General features: G+C 41.9%; 1 protein-coding gene across 2 annotated transcripts in view; it reads right to left on the bottom strand.

The window, feature by feature from the left end:
- Positions 1-19,499: 19,499 nt before the first annotated feature.
- Positions 19,500-23,371, bottom strand: part of bltp3a (bridge-like lipid transfer protein family member 3A) — a 153,297-nt gene continuing 149,425 nt past the window's right edge. For both annotated transcript variants that reach the window (XM_078546733.1, XM_078546732.1), the window contains one exon: positions 19,500-20,144. In XM_078546733.1, coding sequence (XP_078402859.1) covers positions 20,028-20,144 — 117 coding nt within the window. In that variant the 3' untranslated portion in view covers positions 19,500-20,027. The remainder of the gene's footprint in view (positions 20,145-23,371) is intronic.

Raw genomic sequence — 23,371 nt, forward strand, 5'->3', positions numbered from 1 at the left:
TCTAGGCTGGAATTTTGAGGTCATTGGTTGGGCGCATCGGGCAGGCCCGGAGTGGCTGGGAAACAGTCTGCCACCCACGATCAGGCCCTGACCGTGTGGCTCCACACTGGCCAGGAAGGGCCAAGCGGGGGCCTGTCGGCCACCAGGTCCAATGGTGACCTGGTGGCCGGTTTAAAAGCAGCCCAGGCAGCCCCTGGAAGGCTGCCATGGAAGGACATCTCCTGTACTCTCACTATGGATTCAAGTGCGGTTGGACATGGCAGGTTGGGTGGGCACTCGGCCCCCCGCTTTTCTGATGAGTGCCTCACCGTCCTCCTGGAGGAGGTGGCAGCCAGGAGGGAAACTCTTGTTCCCAGGGATGGGAGGAGGAGGCCACTGCACCTCACCAAGAGGGCATGGGAGGAGGCTGTAGCAATGGTGAGCAGCCATGATGTGGTACAGTGCACCTGGGTCCAGTGCCGGAAGCGCTTCAATGACCTGCCGTGCTCTGGAAGGATGAGTACCATGTTGACATGGGTCAGTATGCAGATGTGTTAAGGTGTGGCCATCCCCCTGTGAACCTCAGGGTTGCTCGAGTCGGAGAGCCAACTGTCAGTGACGCTGGAGCTAGCCAAGGGGGTGAGCTCTGGCTGCTTGGACTGAGTGCCTTGCGGCTTGAGGGCCATGACTTGGATGTGCCTTGCCAGGTGTCCCTCAGCTGGGGTTGGTCAGGCTGTAATGCTGCTGCAAGTAGAGTGAACTAATCAATGCTCCTCTGTTGTTTCAGGAGAAGATGCTCCACAACAATATTGAAAGGTCGCGGACTGGCGGCGGCCCGGCTAGCCTCCTAATCCTGTCCCGATACAAGCAAGGTGCCCTGGAGCTTGAGAGGCCTGTACAACTGGGGCATGGAGAGGCCAAGGTAAGAGTGCAATGCACAGAGGTGAGACTTCCGGCTTGTGCAACCATTCTAGTGTTGTCTCTTCAGTGACGTGAGCCTTGAACCTGGAGTACCCATTGATCATTGGAAGACGGTGGCACCATGATGCAGATCCCCAATGTCTCACCAGGGTGCCTGGCGTGCACAGTGACAGTGTGATGACTTTAACTAATGACATGTCCTTGTTCTCCCTTTTAGGTTTGCCAGCAGGTGTGCGCTCTGCGGACCCCCAAAGACCACCCCTGACACAGGAGGACCCCCGAGTTTCTTTTGCACCTGTGTCTAAAGCAGGCACCAGCACAGATACCAGCACCTCGGTGGGCATTAGTTTGGCGGCTAGTATCTCGGTGCACATTGATGAGGGCACTTCACACTCACTTGAGTTGCAGTCAGAGGCAGAGAGTATCCAGGGTGCTGGCAGTCGGAGGACTGCTGGGGACCAGGATGATGCTCAGTCGAAGGCAGATGATGTGCCTCTGGAGTCGTTCATTAGGTGGCAGATGCTGGATGTCCAGCGAGATGTGCGGGAGGATCTGGCGGAGATCTTTGAGGGTGTGTATGCCATGGTCTCCGTGATGGAGGAATCCATGCGAAGCATAAGCAATGCATTGACCGTCATGGCCAAGCACAATGCCTCCTCCATTGAGAGAGTGGCAACTCTTGTGGAAAGGCAGCTCCAGGAACAGAAGCAGAGGTTCTGTTGTGCTCAGATTTGCAAGCCTTCACACAGACACTGACCTCAAGTGGTCAGTGTCAGTGTGGGAGGTGGATGAGGTGCCCAGTATCCCAGCTAGGTGCCCATCCATCAATGATAAGCAGGGAGGTCCAGAGTGACCTGACGTTGGCACACAAGCTGCCTGTTGTCTCTACTTATGCTCCACTCAGGGCGCTCTGGATGAGGGCAGCAGCTCCTTTGCCCCTCTGCCAGTGACCATGGCATTTGATGAGGCTGCAGCAACTGGGGGATGCCAGCCGTGGCACTGGCTGCTCCCTCCCAGGTGGGGCCAGCACAGGCTCCACTGGCCATAGGACGACCGCCAAGCTCATCAAAGCCAACAAGACAGCAGAGTCAGCAAGCTGTCTCCAATGCAGGTGCCAGCCATGGGGAAGCACCAATACATAGCACTCACAAACATAAGTTAAAGGCACTATGAGCACAAGAGGGACAGGTCACAAGTGATTTTATGTTCATTTATGTTGACTTTATGTATACTGGTCTGGGGTTGAAGACCAGAAACGTTTATGTAAATATTACTGACCTGTCAGAATCAGATAAACTGTGTTTTTGTCGTCATGGCCTGAGTATGCTTCACCTTTTTATTTCATTGGTGTGAGGAACGCCAGTATGTAATGCTGGTCGTAGGTGGCTATGAACTTTATTGCACAGGTATTGAGTGTTCTTTGTGTTCAAATGAAAGGGTCCTTTCAGACATCTGGAATGGAGGTTGCAGCCCTGGCAGTTGAAGCTGATCTTTGGTAGCCCAGCTGAAGGAGTGTTGGATCAAAGTGTCCTGGGTGTCCCTGCCTCCCCTGCAGGTTACCGCGGACTGGTTCCATGCCCTCATTGTTAATCTCACCGTGCTCATCTTCAGACTCACTACTGGACTTGTCATCTGTGGCCTGTGCAGCAGCGTCAAGATCCTCTTCCTCCAGTGGGTCCCCCACTTACCAGTGCCAGATTGTGGAGAGTGCAGCATGCAACCACTATCAGTGACACCTGCTCAGCGGGGGTGGTGGTATTGTAGTGCACCCTCTGCACAGTCCAGACATTGGAAGCACATCTTGAGAAAACCTATGGTCCTCTCTACCACCGCTCTTGTGGAGGCATGACTCGTATTGTAAAGCTTCTCTGCCTATGTTCTTGGGTGGTGGAGAGGCATCATGAGCCATCTCTTCAATGGATAGCCCTTGTCACCCAGCAGCCATCCATCCAGTCAGGCTGGAGCACTGACGAGCCTCAGCACCTGGGAGTGTCTCGGGATGTATGTGTTATGGCAGCTGCCAGGGTACCTTGCACAGACTTACTGAATCTGCAGCTTGTGATCACACACTATCTGTACGTTCAAGGAGTGGAAGCCCTTCCTGTTGATGAAGGCACCCGGCTGATCTGCTGGCACCTTGATGGCCACATGTGTGCAGTCTATTGCACCCTGGACAACCCAGAGGGGAAACCAGAAAACGCTGCAAAGCCTCTGGCTCACTCAGCCTGGCTGGCCTCCTTCATATGCTAAAGGATAAAGGTCAGTACCCGTCTGAACAGAGCTTCTGTCACCAGCTTGATGCAACTGTGGACAGCTGATTGAGAGACTCCACACAGATCCCACACTGACCCCTGGAAAGAGCCAGAGGCATGGAAGTTGAGAGCCACTTTGACCTTCAGAGCCACTGGCAAGGGGGGTCCACCTACACAGTCGGAGCTGATCTCAGGCCCAATCCTCTGGTAAATGGAGGTGATGGTCTCCCTTGAGAGGCAGAGCCTCCTTTGGCATTGCATCTCAGATCTATTGAGGTAGCTGCATCGCTGCCTGTAAACCCTGGCAGCAAGATAGTTGTGTCTTCTGCGGCCCCTTCCAGCTTGGTCTTCCTGCTGGCCCTGCACCCCTTGTGCCTGCACCTCTCCTCCCACAGGTCCCTCCCCTGGAAGCTGTATTGGGACACCTGGCCTTCTCTCCCTTCTGCCCCTCTCATCATCATCAGAGGAGGTGCTTCCAGCAGAGACCACAATCCCCATTACCAGGGTAATGGAATGCTGTCTGATACCTGGAAGGGTCCACATGGTCTAAATCCCCCGAGGGACTTGGAGACAACAATAAGTCCTGAAATGAAGCCCAGAACAGAGTTGAAGCTGCCAAGTAGAAATAAGCAATCAGCTGCAAACTATCTCCAAAATTCCTCACTACTCACACTGGCAATGCTGCTGACCCTTTTTCTCCGCCCTTGGATAAGGTTTTTGAAAATGTCGGCTGGCTGCCTGCCTGTTTTGCCCATGCGACGAGCACGAAATCGCACAGGCAAGGAAAAATCGCCGTCAATTAGACTGTCAATGGCCTTAAGTGGCCTGTTAATTAATGGCGGGCTTGGCTCCGGCACTGCACATGCCCGCTGACTGAAATATCACACGAGTGCGTGATGACATTGGGACGCTCACCTGACGTTATCACGTGCTGTTTTACTCTTGAGTGTGTTGGCCATGCACCCACACATCGAGCAAAATATTCTGCCCCTAGATTCCCCCATGAAGGGAAATCTCCTCTCGGCATCGACCTGAGAAGCCCACTCAAAATCTTATGTTTCAATAAGGTCACCTATCATTCTTCTAAACCCCAACCTGCTTAGCCTTTCCCTGTAAGGCAACTCTTCACCCCAGGAATCAAACTTGCAAACCCTCTCTGAACTGCTTCCAGTGCAAGTATATTCCTCCCTGAATAAGCAGATCAAACTGTATGCACTATTCTAGGTATGGTCTCACCAATGCAACCTACATTTGGAGCAAGACTTTTGCTTTTATCCTCCATCCGCCTTGCAATAAAGGCTAGTATTCCATTTGCCTTCCTAATTACATGCTAACTTTGTGGTTCATGTAGGAGATGCCAAGAGCCCTCTGTACTGCAACATTCCGTAGTCGCTCTCCAGTTAAATATTCTGCTTTTCTATTCTTCATAACTCAAATTTTTCCACATAACACTCCATCTGGCAAATTTTGTCCCCCTCACTTAACCTATCAATATCCTTTTGCAGGCTCTCTATCCTCCTCACAACTTGCTTTCCCACTTTTGTATCGTCAGCAAATTTGGTTACAATGCACTCTGTATTGATTGTAAATAGCTGAGGCCCAGCACTGATCCCTGTGGTTCCCCACTAGTTGCAGCTTGCCAAGCTGAAAGTGACGTCTAACTTTTTTCTGTTAGTTAACCAATTCTCTATCTATCTGAATATATTATCACCAACTCCATGAGCTCTTATTGTGTGCAGTAACTGTCCATATGGCACCTCATCAAAGGCCTTTAGGAAATCTAAATAACACTAAATCTAGTGATCCCTTTTATCCATCCTGCTTGTTACATCCTCAAAGAACTCTAACAAATTAATCAAACGTGAATTCCCTTTCACAAAACCATGTTGACTCTTCCTGATTGTATTATGATTTTCTAAACGTCCTGCCATCACTTCTTTAATAATGGATTCCACCATTTTCCTAATTGATGTTGGGCTAACTGGCCTATGGTTTCCTGCTTTCTGTTTCCCTCCTTTCCTGACGAGAAGTGTTACATTTGCAGTTTTCCAATTCACTGGGACCTTTCCAGAATCTTGGAAATTTTGGAAGATTACGACCAATGTATTCACTATCTCTGCAGCCACTTCCTTTAAAACCCTAGGATTGCAGGCCATCAGGTCAAGGGGACGTATCAACCTTTAGTTCCATTAGTTTGCCTAGTACTTATTCTGTAGTAGTAGTAATTGTTTCAAGTTCCTTCCTCCCTTTTCTTCCTGAATTTATTCAATTATGGGGTGCTTTTAGTGTCTTCTAAATATTTGTCCAGTCTCTGCTATTTTCTTGTTTCTTATTAAAAATTCCCAGTCTTAACCACTGGGGGAACAATGTTCAGCTACTCTCTTTTTACATACTTTCAGAAGCTCTTAATGTCTGCTTTTATATTTCTTGCTAGTTTACTCTCAGTCACATCATAACACCGTCAAACTATTGGGTATATTTATCCAGACAGATCTGAATTGAGACATTAACGTCACATCTATTGTTAAATGAGCTAACAGCCATTTCAACACATGGATCAGAAGCTGAAATACCATTCCCTCTCAAACGATGATCCCGTAATATTTACATCTTTTATTTGCTCTGTGTTACAATATGGGGCACCTGAGCAGAATCACAAAGCAGCAAAGCTTAACTCCTGACTCTTATTACATAGTCCTCAGATGCCCTACATGATTGCGGTCTGAAGACACTTGAGAACATACACAATCAACTCTGCCCTTCTTTTACAAGATCGCTGCGAATCTTCACACTTCACTACTTGTTACCTGCAGACAAAGCTCAGCGGCTATCAGCTATGGAATTCAAAACAACTAACTGAATTAAGATCTAAAACGACAAGATTTAAGAATAGTCCAATGCCATATCTCAACCGCACAATGAACAAACTTTAATGACTTAAACTTTGAAACCAGATAACGTTAAAAACCCTAATCTGATGATCAGTACATTATTCTACTGTTCTTTCCACCATTTTTTTTGTATTTTATATTTTACTTGAAATGATTGATTGTAAAACTTACCTCAATTTGGCCACGATGGAAATAGATTTTTATATAAATAAAACTTTGATGAAATTAAACTTTGGCTGAAATTGATTTTCTCCTTTTACAATTTTGAGTCATCCTTTGCTGGTTTTTAATATTTTCCAAGTTGCCTGGCACACCACTAATCTTTACAACATCATATGCCTTTTCTTTTAATTTGCTGAGCACCACCATGGGTAAAAAGCAGGAGAGTAGGATGAACTGAGCTGCTCTTGCAGAGTGCCAGAATGTACACAATGGGCTGAATGGTCTCCTGCACTGTAACCATATCTATGATTCTATAATTTGATACCATCCTTAACTTCCTTGGTTAGCCAGTTAATTCATTCTTGTAGTGTTGCTTTCTTCATGGAATACATCTTTGTTGAGAATTCCAAAATATCTCAAATGCCTGTCACTGTTTATCTACCATCTTACCTTCTAAAACAAAAACAAAAATACCTGGAAAAACTCAGCAGGTCTGACAGCATCTGCAGAGAGGGATACGGTTGACGTTTCGAGTCCGTGTGACCCTTCATCAGAACTAAGACATATAGAAATGAGATGAAATATAAGCTGGTAGAGGGACAGGTAGAGCTCGATAGGGGGCCAATGATAGGTGAAGTCATAGACAAAAGGGCAGAGGGGTGTTGACGGTGGTGATATTATCTAAAGGATGTGCTAATGAGGACATTAAGAGTAGCAAGCAGGACAAGCTAGTGGCACATGGCCCTAGTGGGTGTGGGGTGGGGGGAAGGGATCGAAATGGGCTAAAGTGGAGATGAAACAATAGATTGAAATAAATTTAAAAATAAGAGGGAAAAGAAAAATATATTTTTTAAAAATTATAAATAATTGGAAAAGGGGGGATTGGAAAGGGGGTGGGGATGGAGGAGAGAGTTTATGATCTGAAATTTTTGAACTTCTGTTCACCTTGTAATCTATTTTCCTAGTCCGCTGTAGCCAACACTGTCCTCGTGCTGTTACAAACACGGTGAGAGAAAACTGCTAAAATCCCTGTCTCCTTCCCAACTGTCCATAATCAGTGAATGAGAGGAAGATGTGTATGTGTGTTTTTTAAACCCGAGTGTATGGACGATTTGAATAACCATCAGCAAGCTTTTTGTGGGTTTAAACAAAGAAAGGTGATTATTTCTTTAAGCACTCACCCTGAAATTGAACACTATGGCACCCACTCACACAATCACCCGCACAAAGACATTCAAGGAGAGTGCAGTTTGACACAACAGTGCACTTTTACAAGTTATAAAAGTTCATAATACACGTCTTCCTTCTGGAAAAGGTATGTTGCAGGCCTGATGGAAGGTCTTCTACACACCTGAAGTGCAGTTTAGATGAACTCAACAGCCAAGGTCATATATCAAAGTATTTTGCAGATTTTCTCGAAGCAATAGACTTTCTCGGTCACAAAGTCAGCTTCGTTTGAAGATCTTACAATGGTACAGCCTTCAGATCTTCTCAGCCACAGATATTATTGCCTTTTCTGTGTCTGCCTTTTCTGCAGACAGCAATTCTTATTTAAAGATTTAAAATGGACAAACATGGCTGCTCCACCAATTGTGACTCCTCACAACTGTGGTTTCTTTCCCAAATATGGTGGTGTTCTTAGATTAATGAGTCATATCTGCTTTATCGTTTTTGGATTACTGTCCCATTTTTAACACATCCACCTTGATGGGTTATAACAATTGCTTTCTTTTCAAAAAGACCCATTCAATTTAGGAATGCCTTCTGATGGTCTTTCAGGATATGTGTAATGAATATCATTTAGTTTGGAATGTACCTTTTGTCTTTCTTTAGCACATAGTCAGACTGTGGGCCAGCTCCCTGAATACACAGACCAGTCATCTAACCTCCAGCAGCTATTTTGGAGCACATTTATGTCAATTCAAAGATTCCATATTGAACAACATAGGAACAGAGGACCTAGGAGCAGGAATAGGATATTCGGCCCTTCGAGCCTGCTCCAGCATTCAGTTAGATTATGGCTGATTTGGTTGTGGTCTCAACTACCGCCCCCATTAACCTCGACTCCCTTGTCTATTAAAAATCTATCTAACTCAGCCTTAAATAAATTAAATGATGCAGCCTCCGCTTCTTCCTGGAGAACAGAACTCCATATACTAATGACCCACAGAGAAGATTTCTCATCCCCATCTTAAAAGGGAAACACTTATTCTTAAACTGTGTCCCTACTTCTAGTCTCCCCCACATCCTCCCAATATCTACCCTATCAAGTCTCCTCAGGATCTTATATGTTTCAATAAGATCACCTCTCATTCTTCTAAACTCCATTGGGTATCGGCTGAACCTGTTCAACCTATCCTCATAACATAAGCTCTTCATCCCAGGAATGAGTCAAGTCAACCTTCTCTCAACTGCTTCCAATGCAATTATTGACAGAATTTTCCAGCCCTGACACAAGGGAGCATCGTTGGGGGTTGTGGGGGAAAAGGGGCTGTGGCGGGAGAGACTTTGGAGAGCCATGACTTTTAACGGCTCTAAATTTTCCCATCCTGCCCACGACGATGCCTGCCGATGTCAGGGCTGGAAAATCCCACCCTACACTTTCTTTCAAAAAAGGAGACCAAAATTGTAAGCAGCAATCCAGATGTGCTCTCACCAAGACCCTGTACAGCTGCAGTAAAACTTCCCTACTTTTATAATCCATTTCCATTGCAAAAAAAGGCCAACATTCCATTTGCCTTCCTAACCACTTACTGTATCTGCTTACTAACATTTTGTGATTCATCTATCAGGACACTCAGGTTCCTCTATATGACCAAGTTCTGCAATCTCTCTCCATTTAAATGGTATACTGCAATTCTATTCTTCCTGCCAAAGTGGACAAGTTCATATTTTCCCACATTACACTTCAGCTGCCAGATTTCCCACTCACTTATCTAAATCCCTTTGCAGAGTCTACTGCCTCTTGACAACTTACTTTCCTACCTATCTTGGTGTCATTGGCAAATTTAGCTACCTTACATTTGGTCCCTTCATCCAAATTATTGATATAGATTGTAAAAAGTTGAGGCCCCAGCATTGATCCCTGAGGCACTCTGCTAGTTAAAGCTCAAACTCAAAAAAGACCCATTTATCTCTACTCTCTGTTTCGTATACTCTTGTATTTTAAAAGTTATACAAATGACATGCCTTCAATGGGCTTAAGAATACCATTGTAATTTCTCCTAATTAAGCTCAAGTTACTAGTTTTAGACCCAGGTTTCTCATATTGAAACTGAATTTGAAATTCGATGATTACTCTTCTCCAGAGTCTTTCCAAGAGAATGCTTTACTATGCGATCATTAATTAATCCTATCTCATTATACATTGCATATCTAAAATATACATTCACATGTAAAATAACCTGTTCCCTGGTTGGTTCCACAATGTATTGTTCTAAGACACAGCCCCAAATGCACTCTGAAACCGTCATCAAGGAAACCTTTGACAAATCTGATCAATGTGAAGATTAAAGGTACCCACAGTATTTGAGTATGTTTCTTACAAGCTCCCATTATTTCTTGACTTAACTCTATTATACAATGTTGCTATTAGGGGGCTTAGAGACTATTCCCACCATTGACTTGTTTGTCTTGCTATTTTTTAAAATCTCCATCAAAACTGGTTTTACATCTTAATCTTCCTAGCCAAGATCATTTCTCACAAACACACTATCTCATCCTCTACATGAAATAAACACAGGGTGGAGGAGGTAACATACTAGCATAAATAAAATATTTGTTGGCTAATAGGAAGCAGAGAATAGGGATAATGGGACTTTTTCGGGTTGACAAGCTCATATTTTCCCACATTACACTCCAGCTGCCAGATTTCCCACTCACTTAACTTATCTAAATTCCTTTGCAGAGTCTACTGCCTCTTGACAACTTACAATGAGTGCCACATGGATCAGTACCGGGGCATCACTATTTACAATCTGTATCAAAGACTTGGATGAAGGGTCTGAATTGTAGCTAAATTTGCCGATGACACCAAGATAGGAAGGAGAGCAGGTTTTCAAGAGGAGGTAGACTCTGCAAAGGGATTTAGGTAGGTTAAGTGAGTGGTCAAAAAATTGACAGATCACGGAATCACAAAATTTTAACGGCACAGAAGGAGGCCATTCGGCCCATCATGTCTGCACCGGCTCTCCAAATGAGCATTTTGACCTGGTGCCATTGCCCTGCCTTTTCCCCATACCCTTGCACATTTGTTTCTATTTAAATAATTATCTAATGCCCTCTTGAATGCCTCAATTGAACCTGCCTCCACCACACACACAGGCAGTGCATTCAAGGCCCAAAACTCTCATTGTGTGAAGTGAAGGAGTATAATGTGGGAAAATGTGAACTTGTTCAGTTTGGGGAAAAGCAGTTTACAATTTGAATGGAGAGAAATTGCAAACTTCGTGGTACAGATGGATCTAGGTGTCCTGGTGCATGAATCTCAAAATGTTAGTATGCAGGTACAGTAAGTGGTTAGGAAGGCAAATGGAATATTGGTGTTTATTGTAAGAGGAATGTAATATAAAAGTAGGAAAGTGTCACTGCAGCTGTACAGGGCCTTGGTGAGACCACATCTGGAGTACTGTGTACAGTTTTGGTCTCATTTTAATAAGAATATAATTGCATTAGCAGTTCAGCGGGGGTTCACTTAACTCATTCTTGGGATGAAGTGCTTATCTTTAAAAAAAATGGTTGAGCAGGTTGGGTCTGTGCCCATTGGAATTTAAAAGAATTTTATTGAAACATAGAAGATCCTGAGTGGACTTGATGGGGTGTATACCAGGAGGACGTTTCCTCTTGTGGGGCAGAAAAGAACAAGGGGACACAGTTTAAGAATAAGAGGTCTCCCTCTTAAAAGAGGCAAGGAGAAATTTTTTATGCACTGGGCGTTGTTAGTCTGTGTAATTTTCTTCCCCAGAAAGCAGTGGAGGCTGGATCATTGAATTTATTCAAGGCAGAGTTAGACAGATTTTTGATAAACAAGGGAGTTGAGGGTTACTGGGGATGGCGGGGGGGTGGGGGTGGGGGGTTGCGGGGGCAGGGAGCAGATTTGAGACCACAACCAGATCAGCCGTGATCTCAGAATGGCAGAGCAGGCTAGAAGGGCCGAATAGCCGACTCCTCTTTCCCGATGTATTAACAGAACCACTCCACCTCCATTGTCAAGTACCCATGAATATTTCGTTTCTAGCCTTGGTTGCCTTGCAACCATATCTCTACAATGGCCATCAGATCATATCATTTAGTTTTATTTGTGCCATCAATTCATCTATCGCAATGAATGTTGCGTGCATTCAGACGTCATCATTTTCCTTTACACTATTTGGTGGTACATTCTTATATTTATATGCACTATCCCTTCCTGTCACACTTTGGTTATTACCCATATTACTACCCTGCACTATTGACTTGTTTCTCTTCCTAAATTTCACAGTTGAAAGCTTTCTTCAGAGCAGGATCCTGGAGTAATAGTAGTTACAGGCCAAACTTTAAGGATTATATAAAAAAGTTGTTCCAGGTTATGGGGGGATGGAATAAAAATGTCTTATACACAATCCTCTGCATTGTAGCAACCTTACTTCTGATCCTATTGAATAGAATACTTGAATTTAATTCAACTTTTATTTCACAAAGTATTCATCATCTTTAGGAAACTGAAAAAAGCAACAGGGGCTGATTTGGCTGGATTGATGCAACTTATGTTTACCAAGACACCTTGAGCAGCAGAGCAAATATTTAATAGCACTTGTCAAACTTGCATCATATGCCTGTGGACATAAGGCGATAATGGACATTTTCTTTTTTACATATAAAACAGCATGGAATATGGACGATTTATGTTGACCCAAGATGGGATCCAGGGGGTTAGGTGACTTTGTGATTTCTGTACAGCTAGGAGCTAACTCATGCCTTTGGAAAGTCATTAAAATAAAAAGTCTGTGTGGAGGACCTTCCCTTGCAGAAATGTTCAGGATTGGAGATCACTTGTGGAATTTACAGCTCCTATTGTCTGGAAACTTACAAAAAACTCAAATACAATGGTCACGCCAGACTCGGTGTCTTCAAACTGAAAACCTAACAAAGGGGCGTGGAGAAACCATTTTATCACAAGCAAATGTGAATGGCCACCATTCACATCAATGACGGCTTATGACAACAGGTCACTGGTGTGGATCGTGGAAGTATTGAGTCTAGGGTCACATGGTCGAAACTGGCTCGAGATAACAAATCTTATTATTCCAAGGATAGGCTAGAGCAAGACAGTCTGGGACTACTTAGGACAGAGGGATCATCATCTCCCCAGCAAGAAAGGAATCCTGCCTAAATAGACAGTCAACTCAGGCAGTAAGCAGATGGGATAATTTGTTTTCACCTGCAAAATTATATTTCTTCTCTCCAGAAGCTTGTCTGCAACTATGTATGAAAACCCAGAAACTTCCAGCCTTCAGTTATCTTCAAAGAATGAGGAGAGAGAAACCCTTCAGAGCCCGGCAATGTTTTCATCTTAAACCATCGATTAAGGGCACTATTTATTTCTTGTTACTCTGTTAATAATCTAAGTGCATGTCATCTCTTTAAGTCATCTTTTCTTGTGCATGTGTGTCTGTATGTTTGAGGGAGTGGGTGTTTCATTGTGTTTACATTTCAGGTGTTGAGTAAATAAACATTTATCCTTTCTTTTGATTTAAACTTACCAGAAAGCCTTTTTCGTGTTTAAAATCACAACACTCAAAAATTTAAAATACTCCTTCTCAAAATCTGTGTCTTGTTGCAGTCAACTGATAGGTGAGGAAAAGGGGAAAAGTTATCCCACCACCTCTCCCTGTCCATTACACACTCAAGTATTCAAGCTGGAGTCAATGGATGCAACTTATGTGTTAAAGGCACGTTATTTTAGCAACAAACCAGAGACTCAAACTTTAGATGATGTTAATTTATTTCAAAAATATTTAACAATACTGATTCACAGAACCAGTCATCAACATGTGCCAGAGTGGCTCTAAAAGTGGAACTGGAAATACCACATCAGAATTTCAACATAAATGCCTCAAACACACGGTTTAAACCACTTAACTGGCTGTTTTACCACTGTGTTGCAATGGTCATGCATGCTTAACTGTACAGTACTAAAATATTTTTGAGCAAAAAGTTGGGTGTGCCTTTACTCAAGCATAACCAGTTTAAGTTTCAGCTACTTACATTACATTTAGTTGTGATTTCTAAAGACCTCTGCACCTCAGTTAAATTACTGGAATGAAACCTGGAATGGATTAAAGGAGTTTTCATATTACTCCTTTTATTATTTTATGTTACTATAGTTGACTTTTACTGTACTGAGGCATTTGATAAATTCAGTATTACAATGTTTGGCGAAATGCTGGCTTCTGACAGTGACAAAAAATGGGCATCAACATACAATGAGCCTTTCCACAACCATAAAAAAAGTGCACCAGAAAGGTCAAGGGGCAGCAGTAATACATGTTCTGTCAGCATTTTTACGAAAATATGGCACACGAATATTAATGCTGATAAGTTCAGGTCAAGAATAGATGCTGCGAGTGAAATAATTAATTCAGGGATTTGAAAAATTTACCTCAAATCCCATTTGAATTTAATGGTTTTTTTGGTTCAAATTTTTCCACATGCTCCGAGATAAGCACAGCTTAAGCATTTCGGTCACTGCTTTGGATTTATGCATTTTGGGACTGTTTGAAAGATTTAGCCTCAGTGAATGGTTAAACTCATGTTTGCACATATGCAGCCTATTTCCACAAAGCTGCTTTGGAAAGGAGTTTACCTTTTGTGCCTTGTTGAACTTTCTAGTGAAAGTGCTGGTTTGAAATCAACTGCACTTTTAAATATGAAACAAAGTATGGCACATTGTACGTATTACAGAAAGGATTAACCAGACAACAGAGTAATATGCAAGGTGCAGGCAAGAAGGGAAATCAGAATTTAATGGTTCAGATTACCAAAACAGTTGTGCTTTTGTATACATAGAGCATTACACAGCATTTGATTACAAAAGACGGTGGCAGTATTTAAAAAGATTCTGGTCGATTTTAGTATGTGCACACAAAAATATTTCATTAAGCAGTGGCATAGCTCAGTCCTGGTGTTGAGGGTGATTAGAAGAATTATGGCTGCCAGTGAATTATTATAATAATCCATATACCTTTAACAAATTAAGGCAGTGCAATATTATTAGTTCAAATGTATGGTGCCAAAGTATGCTGGTGCAGGGGTTATAATCACAGTCCTTCAATGCTGAGCTCTCATGGGGAAATTTCGTTCCAAATTGAGGGGGGGGCAGGGCTGGGGAAAAAAATGCAGTCATTCATGCCAATGAGAGAAAAGGTCTTGCTTCAACAGGCATTACATTGTTCAGCAAGAAGGGATTGGTAGATGGGCAGACGGCTGGGAGCAGAAGGGAGGAGGAGTTTAGATCAAAGTAACTAGGTTTTCAGGAAGGTATATTAATCACTTGAATCCAAGAACTTGTGCATATTTTGATTCTGGTTAAAAATATCCACAGACGAACACACTCGATAGGCGTTTATTGCGACATTCTGGAGTGCTTGCTGCAGAATGTCACAGAAGTAAATACATTACTGAAAAATAAAATATTAATTGATAACTTAGTGTTTAAAAGGGCAGATTCATTATTCCCGGTCAAAAAAATGAGAATGTCTCACTTCACACCAAGCACTGAATAGTTGATTAATAAGAGATCCATCAACACAACTTTGCCTCTCAAATTCCAGTCAAGTATACACTATCTGCAGGAAAGATAATACCAGTACGATTATATTTTAAACTAGCTTCCAAATACAGCAAGATGTCATTTGTCCCTGAAACAGAATGATTCTATCAAAATGTGTCACACAACTAAGTTGGGGGCCAGCATTCCAGAGCCATTATAGTTAATCAACAGAAGCATGTAACAACTTGAAAAGTTGCTCAAAACAAAATAATCAATTGTTCGAAGTTCATATGGCTCTGTTTCAGTTACAAGTGGAAAAAAAAGAAACAGGTAGGCTTCTGTTGAACGAAAAAAGTCACAGCCAGATGATTAATGTGTTCAAAGAGGTGAATTACCAAAATAGAGAGAGCAGTTGTATTCCACTTCTGGATTTAATCTATGTAACAAAACCAAGGATGGTTCAGTAATAAATCAAACTGAGCAAGATTACCTTATAACTTGTAAGACTTGGAAACAGTCAAATAAGCCATATACACACTCCTTCCTTACAATGTCATTATTTAAATATGCCATTGGGCAAATGTAAACTCAAGTGAAAAAAAAACAATTTTTCTGTCCAGTGTTAATGTAAAATCACTAGTTCAAACCAGAAGTTCCAACTAACTGAATTATGTTAATACTGCCAGTATGTTAGTTGTTTATTTAAACTACACACTGCAAGTGCAATTCCTAAAGCCAGCTATTTTGTCATCTTCAATTCCGACCCGATTACATAAATCCTGGCAGGCAACAATATCCATGCTTTCAGACTTACTTCAACATAACTCCTATGAAAAGCTGAACTTCTACAAAAAAAGACACAATGAAACCAATTCATAAGTCTATTCATAAAGTAATGAGTCCTCATAATGTCACAGATTCAGCTTGGTGGGTGTAGATGACAATCACTATTTCCACTTTCCTTAACAAATGACAGGGTGGAGAAGAGAATTGTGGTTTTCCCAGTCCAATATTCAGATGGGAAGCACATACACGGGTTGGGAGAAGAGGATGGAATTCAAATCAGAAATGAAAGAGCCAGGCAGAATTATGAGAATAGGCGACCCTCTAGTTAGAGATTTTTTTTCATCATTCACCCACACTGCAGCAATGGGAATGCTCAGTACTTGAGTAGTGAGCGCTCAGTTCGTCTCCAAGAACAGCAAGTTATTCAAGATTCCTCATCCCAACTATAAAATAAAAAGCTGAACTTTATGGAGGAGCACAACATCTCCAGAGAAAGGGCAACACAGTGTTAAATTCAATGTGGCCAACCTGAAATGCCTCGCTTCTAATCACGAGTGGTTGGAAACAGCAACCAAAAACATTTCCATTCCCGACCTCAGCTAGGGAAGAATGGAAGATTGGACAGTAGCAAAGAATATTCTAAATAAACCAAATATTTTGTTATGGTTCCAAAACAAGACAAAGGCAATGCCTTTGGGAAGAGGAAAAGAGATCTCAAGTGTTTTCTGCAGTGACAAAAGCAAAATTTGAATCTAGAATAGCTATTTTGCAATGTGTGGAAAATGGGAATGTGCACACAAATTCATGCCCAGCATAGTTACACAGGCACTGCATCCCTCCAGTACGCACCTAAGTGGCCATTCTTCACATGAGCCAGGACCATAACTGTCAATAGGTAATTCAGCTACACAGGGCATCACTGCCTGATCACCCAGAATTAACACACATGCATTTTCAGAGTCATGATGGATATGGAGCAGCAACTGTAGCTGATTTTTTTTCTGTCTTCCCTAGTGAAAGATATGAAGCTAATTCCGACATTCATCCTGCTACTTATGAGATTTGTTAATTCAATTTGGGTTACAAATTCTTTAACTCATTCTATTTTAAACATTGAAAATACTTTCTTCTTCCACCACCTTGGTGTAACAAAAATTAACCTGCAATGGCTATTACAGTCATACTCAGAATTGAGTCTGACCAAAAACTATTTTGACCTCATGCTTTAAAAACTAATCCTTGGCAAGCAAAAATTGTCACTGTCCCTTATAATCTAAAGCCTATTTTAACAGTTATTGACCACCTAGTGACTTTCCTCTTCTATTGCTCATCGGCTGAAAATTGACCAAAAATAGCCTGCTGGCATTTTAAAGAAAGATGAAATGCATTATAATTTAATGTCTACTGTTATAAAACTGACCAGTTTCAGATAAGGTATACATATAATAAACCTGACAATATCAAACACACACAATGTCATTAGCTACAGTAACAGGAAGTTCTGTTGTTCCAAACTCACTGGAAATAAGACCTGTTGATCCAAAGTATCTGTAAGCAGCCAACAGGCAATTACAACTGAGCAGGTGGGAGCACTTCTGGGCAATATCTGGCACTTCAGAAGCCAAGTATCATGCCTTCATCAACAAAAAAAGTTAGTCTCACTTTGATAAATAGGGGGCCATTCTTTGGCATCTCCCAATACATTTCAGTCTAGCTTTTAATCCAAGTATTGTCCATGTAAGAGCTTGAATAGCTCAGTTTACCCCGCACTCACTATGGGACAGCTTAATGTCTTCTTCAACTGTATGCAAGTAGAGAGACTCTATGGTGTTCTGATTCTCTGTACAGGGTGTAGGGATGCATTAGTTTTAGTGAGCCTCCACTGCCTAAAAGAAATTGAATCCTGGACAGTTTATTCAAGTTTAACAAGGACTGTATTGACACTCAGGATTTTATAAACAGCCAAAACCCAAAGGCTCCCAGCGGAAATTGAGGCTGGTGCTTTTTAAAAATTATTTGGGCGGCAATTAATTGCTGATTTTGGGGATTCATAGCCATTTCATACTGGACAAGGAACAAATCTGCAAGGTGCAGCTTTTACTTAGTTTTGAAACAGATGGGTTGGGATTCCAATATACAATGCACCGAGAACCCCATAGAAACAATTGAGCGATCTCATTGAGCTCCGTTCATAAGCTCTGTTTTAAGATTACAGAATCACAATTTAAGATGGCAACTTGTTTTGGGAAGAACTGTGCATGTCAACAAAAAAAATTCAACGACAGGAGCATGCACATTTCCCTGAATGAAGTCTCTGCTATAAATTGAGGCTTATATAAATCTAACTACAAAATTCAGAGAAGCATGCCAAGCTCAGCATCTGCTACTACAATTCATCCATTCACTCCCAAGCAACTAATGGGCAACAGCAGGTAAAAAGAATTTGCCTCCATGGAGGAAATTTAGGTAATGGCAGAGAAATTATAATTAGCATCCAGAGATTATAACACATTTTGCCAATGCTATATCAGCTGAAATTAATTGACCAAAACACAATATATAGTGCATACATTACCCCACTTAAAAATGACTCCCTACTTTAGTGTTCAAGTCACTCCCTTGTGTAAAGAAGGTAGCAACAACTGGACAAAGGTATGGCCTATAAACCAAACTGTGCACACAAAGTTTGTTCAGTCCTGTAAGGTTAAAATCAAGTTATGGACACTGTGGCTGGTGCTACTTTGCAAATGTCACAGCTAATTCTAACTCCACATTAACAGAATGTTGTGTTTTGCTTAGGGTTTTAGATTTAGCAGATGTTGAAAAATAAAATACAGAAACTCATCAGCACGAGACGCCTTTATGGGGAAAAGGGAGAAGGGGAAAGGAGGAAAACAAGAAAGCAACAGCTTGAGCTATGGACTACTCCAGAAACCTGATCACTTAATCTGCAACAAGCCAAGTTGCATAGAAAACAAAAACAGAATTACCTGGAAAAACTCAGCAGGTCTGGCAGCATCGGCGGAGAAGAAAAGAGTCGACGTTTCGAGTCCACATGACCCTTCTGTGTTCTGTTGAAGGGTCATGTGGACTCGAAACGTCGACTATTTTCTTCTCCGCCGATGCTGCCAGACCTGCTGAGTTTTTCCAGGTAATTCTGTTTTTGTTTTGGATTTCCAGCATCCGCAGTAGTTTTTTGTTTTTATCTTAGTTGCATAGAAGCTGATTTACCAAGATTTTCCACCCTCATTCCCACCCACAGTGAGTGTGTCATGATCATTAACTAGGTGACAGATTAGAAAGTCCTGCTGAAAATATGACTTGTCATCAATCAGTGCAAACCAACTTGCATGACAGATTACTCAGGAACTCAAACCTGCTGCCGTCTAGTCTGGAAGGAAGCTCTTCACGAGGAATTCTCACCAAGTTAGCTACATCAATAGTCGTTCATAACAAGGAAGACTGCAACATTCATGGGATTTTCAGGATGACTCCAGCAGAAGTTAGTTTAAACACGAAGGGACTTTGTAATGTTTTATCCTGGTTTTTCAACTCATTACCATTGACTATTTCTATTTTGCAGGCAGAGCTTGCAACAACAGCCTCAACTACTCAGGGAACAAGTTCACCAAAAACCATATTTGCATGACAGCTGCCCAAGGTGGCAAGTGGCTTCAAAGTACATGTTATAAATAAACTTTTATATGCAAGATGTGTAGCATATGTACACAAATGATAAATATTAGGGAGCACAAGGCTACTAAGAAGCACCTTTATTTGCAGGTCGAGCTGCTACATCAATCCAATATTATTCTGTTTGTATAAATGCTCCCAGTTGATCACGTGCACAGTACTCTTAACATTCCTCCCTGTCCTTCATCTAAATGTGCCAAACCAACTGCTGCTGCCAGAGGCCTCCTGCCATAATGGTTGCAAGCTACTTACTCCAGACTTTTTAAACAAGGGTGGTTACCAACTTAACTATCTGCAGTTACTATGCATCCCTATAACCATCATAATCACACTTCAAAAGTGCTACGTGCAAGAACCAAGATACTGTCATCTTGACACAAATTAATACAAAATATCATTGGAACATAAGTAAGGTCTCTTCTGTGCAGATTTGAAGACCTCACTCTTGTGCCTGTTGCTGCTGGGTTCACTTGGTGACTCTAGGTTTACGCTGATCTGCTTTTTCCAGTAATAAATCACCAGGTGAGGTTTGTTCCAATTAAATAGTGTTTGGGCTGTTGGCAGTGACAACAATATGCTGGGATGTAGTAACCATCAAAGCTTAAAGTCAGGATTCAGTTTCTTGATTTCTTGCAGCAATCTCTCTTGATCTTGGTTTGCCTTTGTCAAAGCTTCCTTCATGCTGGCAAGTTCCTGCCTAAGGAGCTCATTCTGCTCAAAACATTGGAGAGAGAGAGGGAGAGGGAGAGAGAGAGAAATAATGAGTATCATTAATCTCCTCAATAAAAAGTGTCAGAGTGATAAAAAGTGTGTTGAAACGTTGCTGGCACAGTGTTACAGCTCCATTACATTTTCGCAGAACAAACCTGTTGCTGAGGGAAGGCATTACTATAAGTTTGAAATCCAATTTCTTCTAGTTAGAAGGTTAAAAGTTTGAATTTTACTGATGAGTTATTATTGTAATAACAAAGCAGGCACACATGGTTTTACCAGCATTCAGTTTTGTTTTGCATGAAAGTGAATTTCTGGTGCAATAAGCCGACGAACAGCCATATTTACTCATTCACTTGCCACTAAATATTTACTATTTAAACACTTAATGAAGAAACATTTTTTTAAAAAAGTGTAGAGTTGTGATCTGGAATGGTGATGGAAGCAGATTCAATTGTAGCTTTCAAAGGAAATTGGATAAGCACTTGAAGAGAAAACATTTACAAGGCTATGAGAAAGAACAGGGGTTGGGACTAATTGAGTAGCTCGACCAAAGAGTCAGCATAGACTTAATGGGCTGAATGGCAGCCTCCGGTACTGTACCATTGTATGACTCTATTAATAAATGTAAAGATACGTAATTAACCGCTTCAACACAGGGACTAGTTTAAGTGAACAATTAAATCTTAAGGGAAGAGTCAGGACAATGGGTAATGAGGAGGTAGAGCAGTGGAATTAAACTTTGGAAAAGCCAGCAGATAAGACTTTTTAGAAATACTTCTTTCATACTACAAATGGCTTTGGTTGAAAATCTCTTATAAAAAGAGCCGGTTGACATTTGTGTACAAATTCACACTTTATCGATGTGGCTTGCCTCATAGGAACGCAGTAGCAAATAATAAATTCTTAAATACCAATAAAAAAAAATGAGACTTCATTGGGAGGTGTGTTTCCGCCTTGGGGAGCAGTTGTGAAGTGACAAAATGCATTAATACAGAGATTAAACAAGCATGTAGTTAAGGTAGAATGGTTTTAATCATAACACAAGGCAAGATCTAAAATAGGCTATTTTCCTCGGTTCCTAGATGATTTTTTGTTTCCTTTATTTTTTCATGGGGTGTTGGCATCACTGGCAAGACCAGCATTTGTTGCCCATCCTGAATTGCCCTTGAACTGAATGGTTTGCTAGGCCATTAGAGGGCAGTTAAGAGTCAACACATTTCTGAGTCTGAAGTCACTTGTAGGCCAGAGTGGTAAGGATGGCAGATTTCCTTCACAAAAGGACATGAGTGAACCAAATGGGTCTTTACAACAATTAATGACAGTTGGCTCACCATCACTAGCTTCATAGTCCATATTTATTAATTAAATTAAAATTCCACCAGCTGTCATGGTGGGATTTGAACCCATGTCCCCAGAGCATTAGCCCGAGCCTCTGGGTTACTGGTAGAGTGCCAATGCCACCGTCTCCACTGTGTATGTTGTGGAACCTGTCTCAAATGCATTCTGTAAATACTTCCTCCCGAACTACTTCAATTTAGGCAGTCCATACGAAGATTCAAATTGTCATCCTTTATCAGGGTTAAACCCCAATCCTAACTTTTCCATTTATCTGTCTTGTTGAAACATTGTATTGGAATCTTTAGCTCCCAAATTTTTTCCGCATGCAATTACATCCTTGTGTTAGTTATTAGGTCAACTCATTATGCCATTAATTAATCCATCTGGTTACAAATGCCTCATGCATTCAGATAAAACACCTTTAATTTTAACTTCTTAACCAATGATCCTTGATTTTTCCTTATTCATTGATACACTGTTCATGTTAAACTCTGTTCCTTCCTGACACAGGCTGCTTATTCTAATCCAAATCGCTACACTGATCTATGGCCTTGACATTCTTTTCAGATTTATCAATTCTCCCTTACCTGAACCCTGCTCCCACAAGGTGTTGAAAGCCTTCTCTTCAGCTCTAATTCGTCGATTCACCAGGAAACTGGTCTCAGTCTGATTCACCAGGAAACTGGTCTCAGTCTGATTCACCAGGAAACTGGTCTCAGTTTGGTCCAAGTGGAGCCCATCCCAACAGAATAGTTCCGTCTTTCTTCAGTACCAGTGTCAGTACCCCATGAATCCTGCCTACCACACCACCCTTTGAGCCACACATTCAACTCTGATCTGTTTAACGCTAAGCCAATTAACATATGGCTCAGGTGATAATCCAGGCATTACCACCTTGGAAGTTCCTGTTCATTTGGACCCTAGTTCCTCAAACCACCTCAGCAGAACCTCATTCCTAGGCCTACCTATGTTGTTGGTTCCTGTTGGACAATAGCAGGATCCTGCCCCTCCTGCTCTCCAGTAGCAAGCCGATGTTCTTAACCCTGGCCAAGCAGACAACAGTCAAGGGCATTTCTATTGTCCAATCCCCCACCAACAACTTGGGGTCACCACTGACCAGGAACTTAAGTGGAGCAGCCACATAAATGAAATGGCTACTGTGTATTGTGAGGGGAGTGACCACCTCCCAACTCCTCAAAGCCTTTTTACCACTCAAGGCATAAGTCAGGAGCGTGATGGAATACTCTCCAATTGTCTGGATGAATACAGCTCCAACAACACTCAATAAGCTCGACACCAAAGCAGCCTGCTTGAGCAGCATTTCAGGAGGATATGGTAATTTTTATAATACTATTGGAATTTATTGTAGAGTGTGTGTGCGTGCATGCATGCGTGACACACACATGGAGGGAACTTAACTGAATTAAAGGCAGCTGGTCTGAAGGCTTTGACGTAACAGAAGATAAGCTATGCTTGAAATGTTAAGTAGGTAAACATGGGGGATGTTTTAGAATGTAAGGTGTAAAGGGAACATTTGCATTTTTAAATAAACCAGACTAGATTGAATTCAAAGGAGGGGGTGAAATGTTTCACCTAGCCAGGAGAAGTTAAGAAACAGTGTGTTTATTTTTCCCAAAGAACACTGGTAAAATTGGTACTTTGATGGATTTTATTATTGAGAGGTAAAGTCCAAAGACATAGTGAAACAATGGGAATTTGCATTCAAAGGGAAAAATACGTTATAAAGGAGCAAAGGTTGTGTGTATGGGTAGGCATTCTAAGATCTAAAAAGTGCGAAAAGTCTCTAGCATCTAAGCCTCAAGCTGCTGTCTACATGGAACTGAAGCTGAGAAAAACTCACTTTGAATTCAACTGTTCAGGGTACT

Source organism: Cetorhinus maximus, chromosome 8 (assembly GCF_964194155.1).
Source record: "Cetorhinus maximus chromosome 8, sCetMax3.hap1.1, whole genome shotgun sequence".
NCBI classification, from domain to species: domain Eukaryota; kingdom Metazoa; phylum Chordata; class Chondrichthyes; order Lamniformes; family Cetorhinidae; genus Cetorhinus; species Cetorhinus maximus.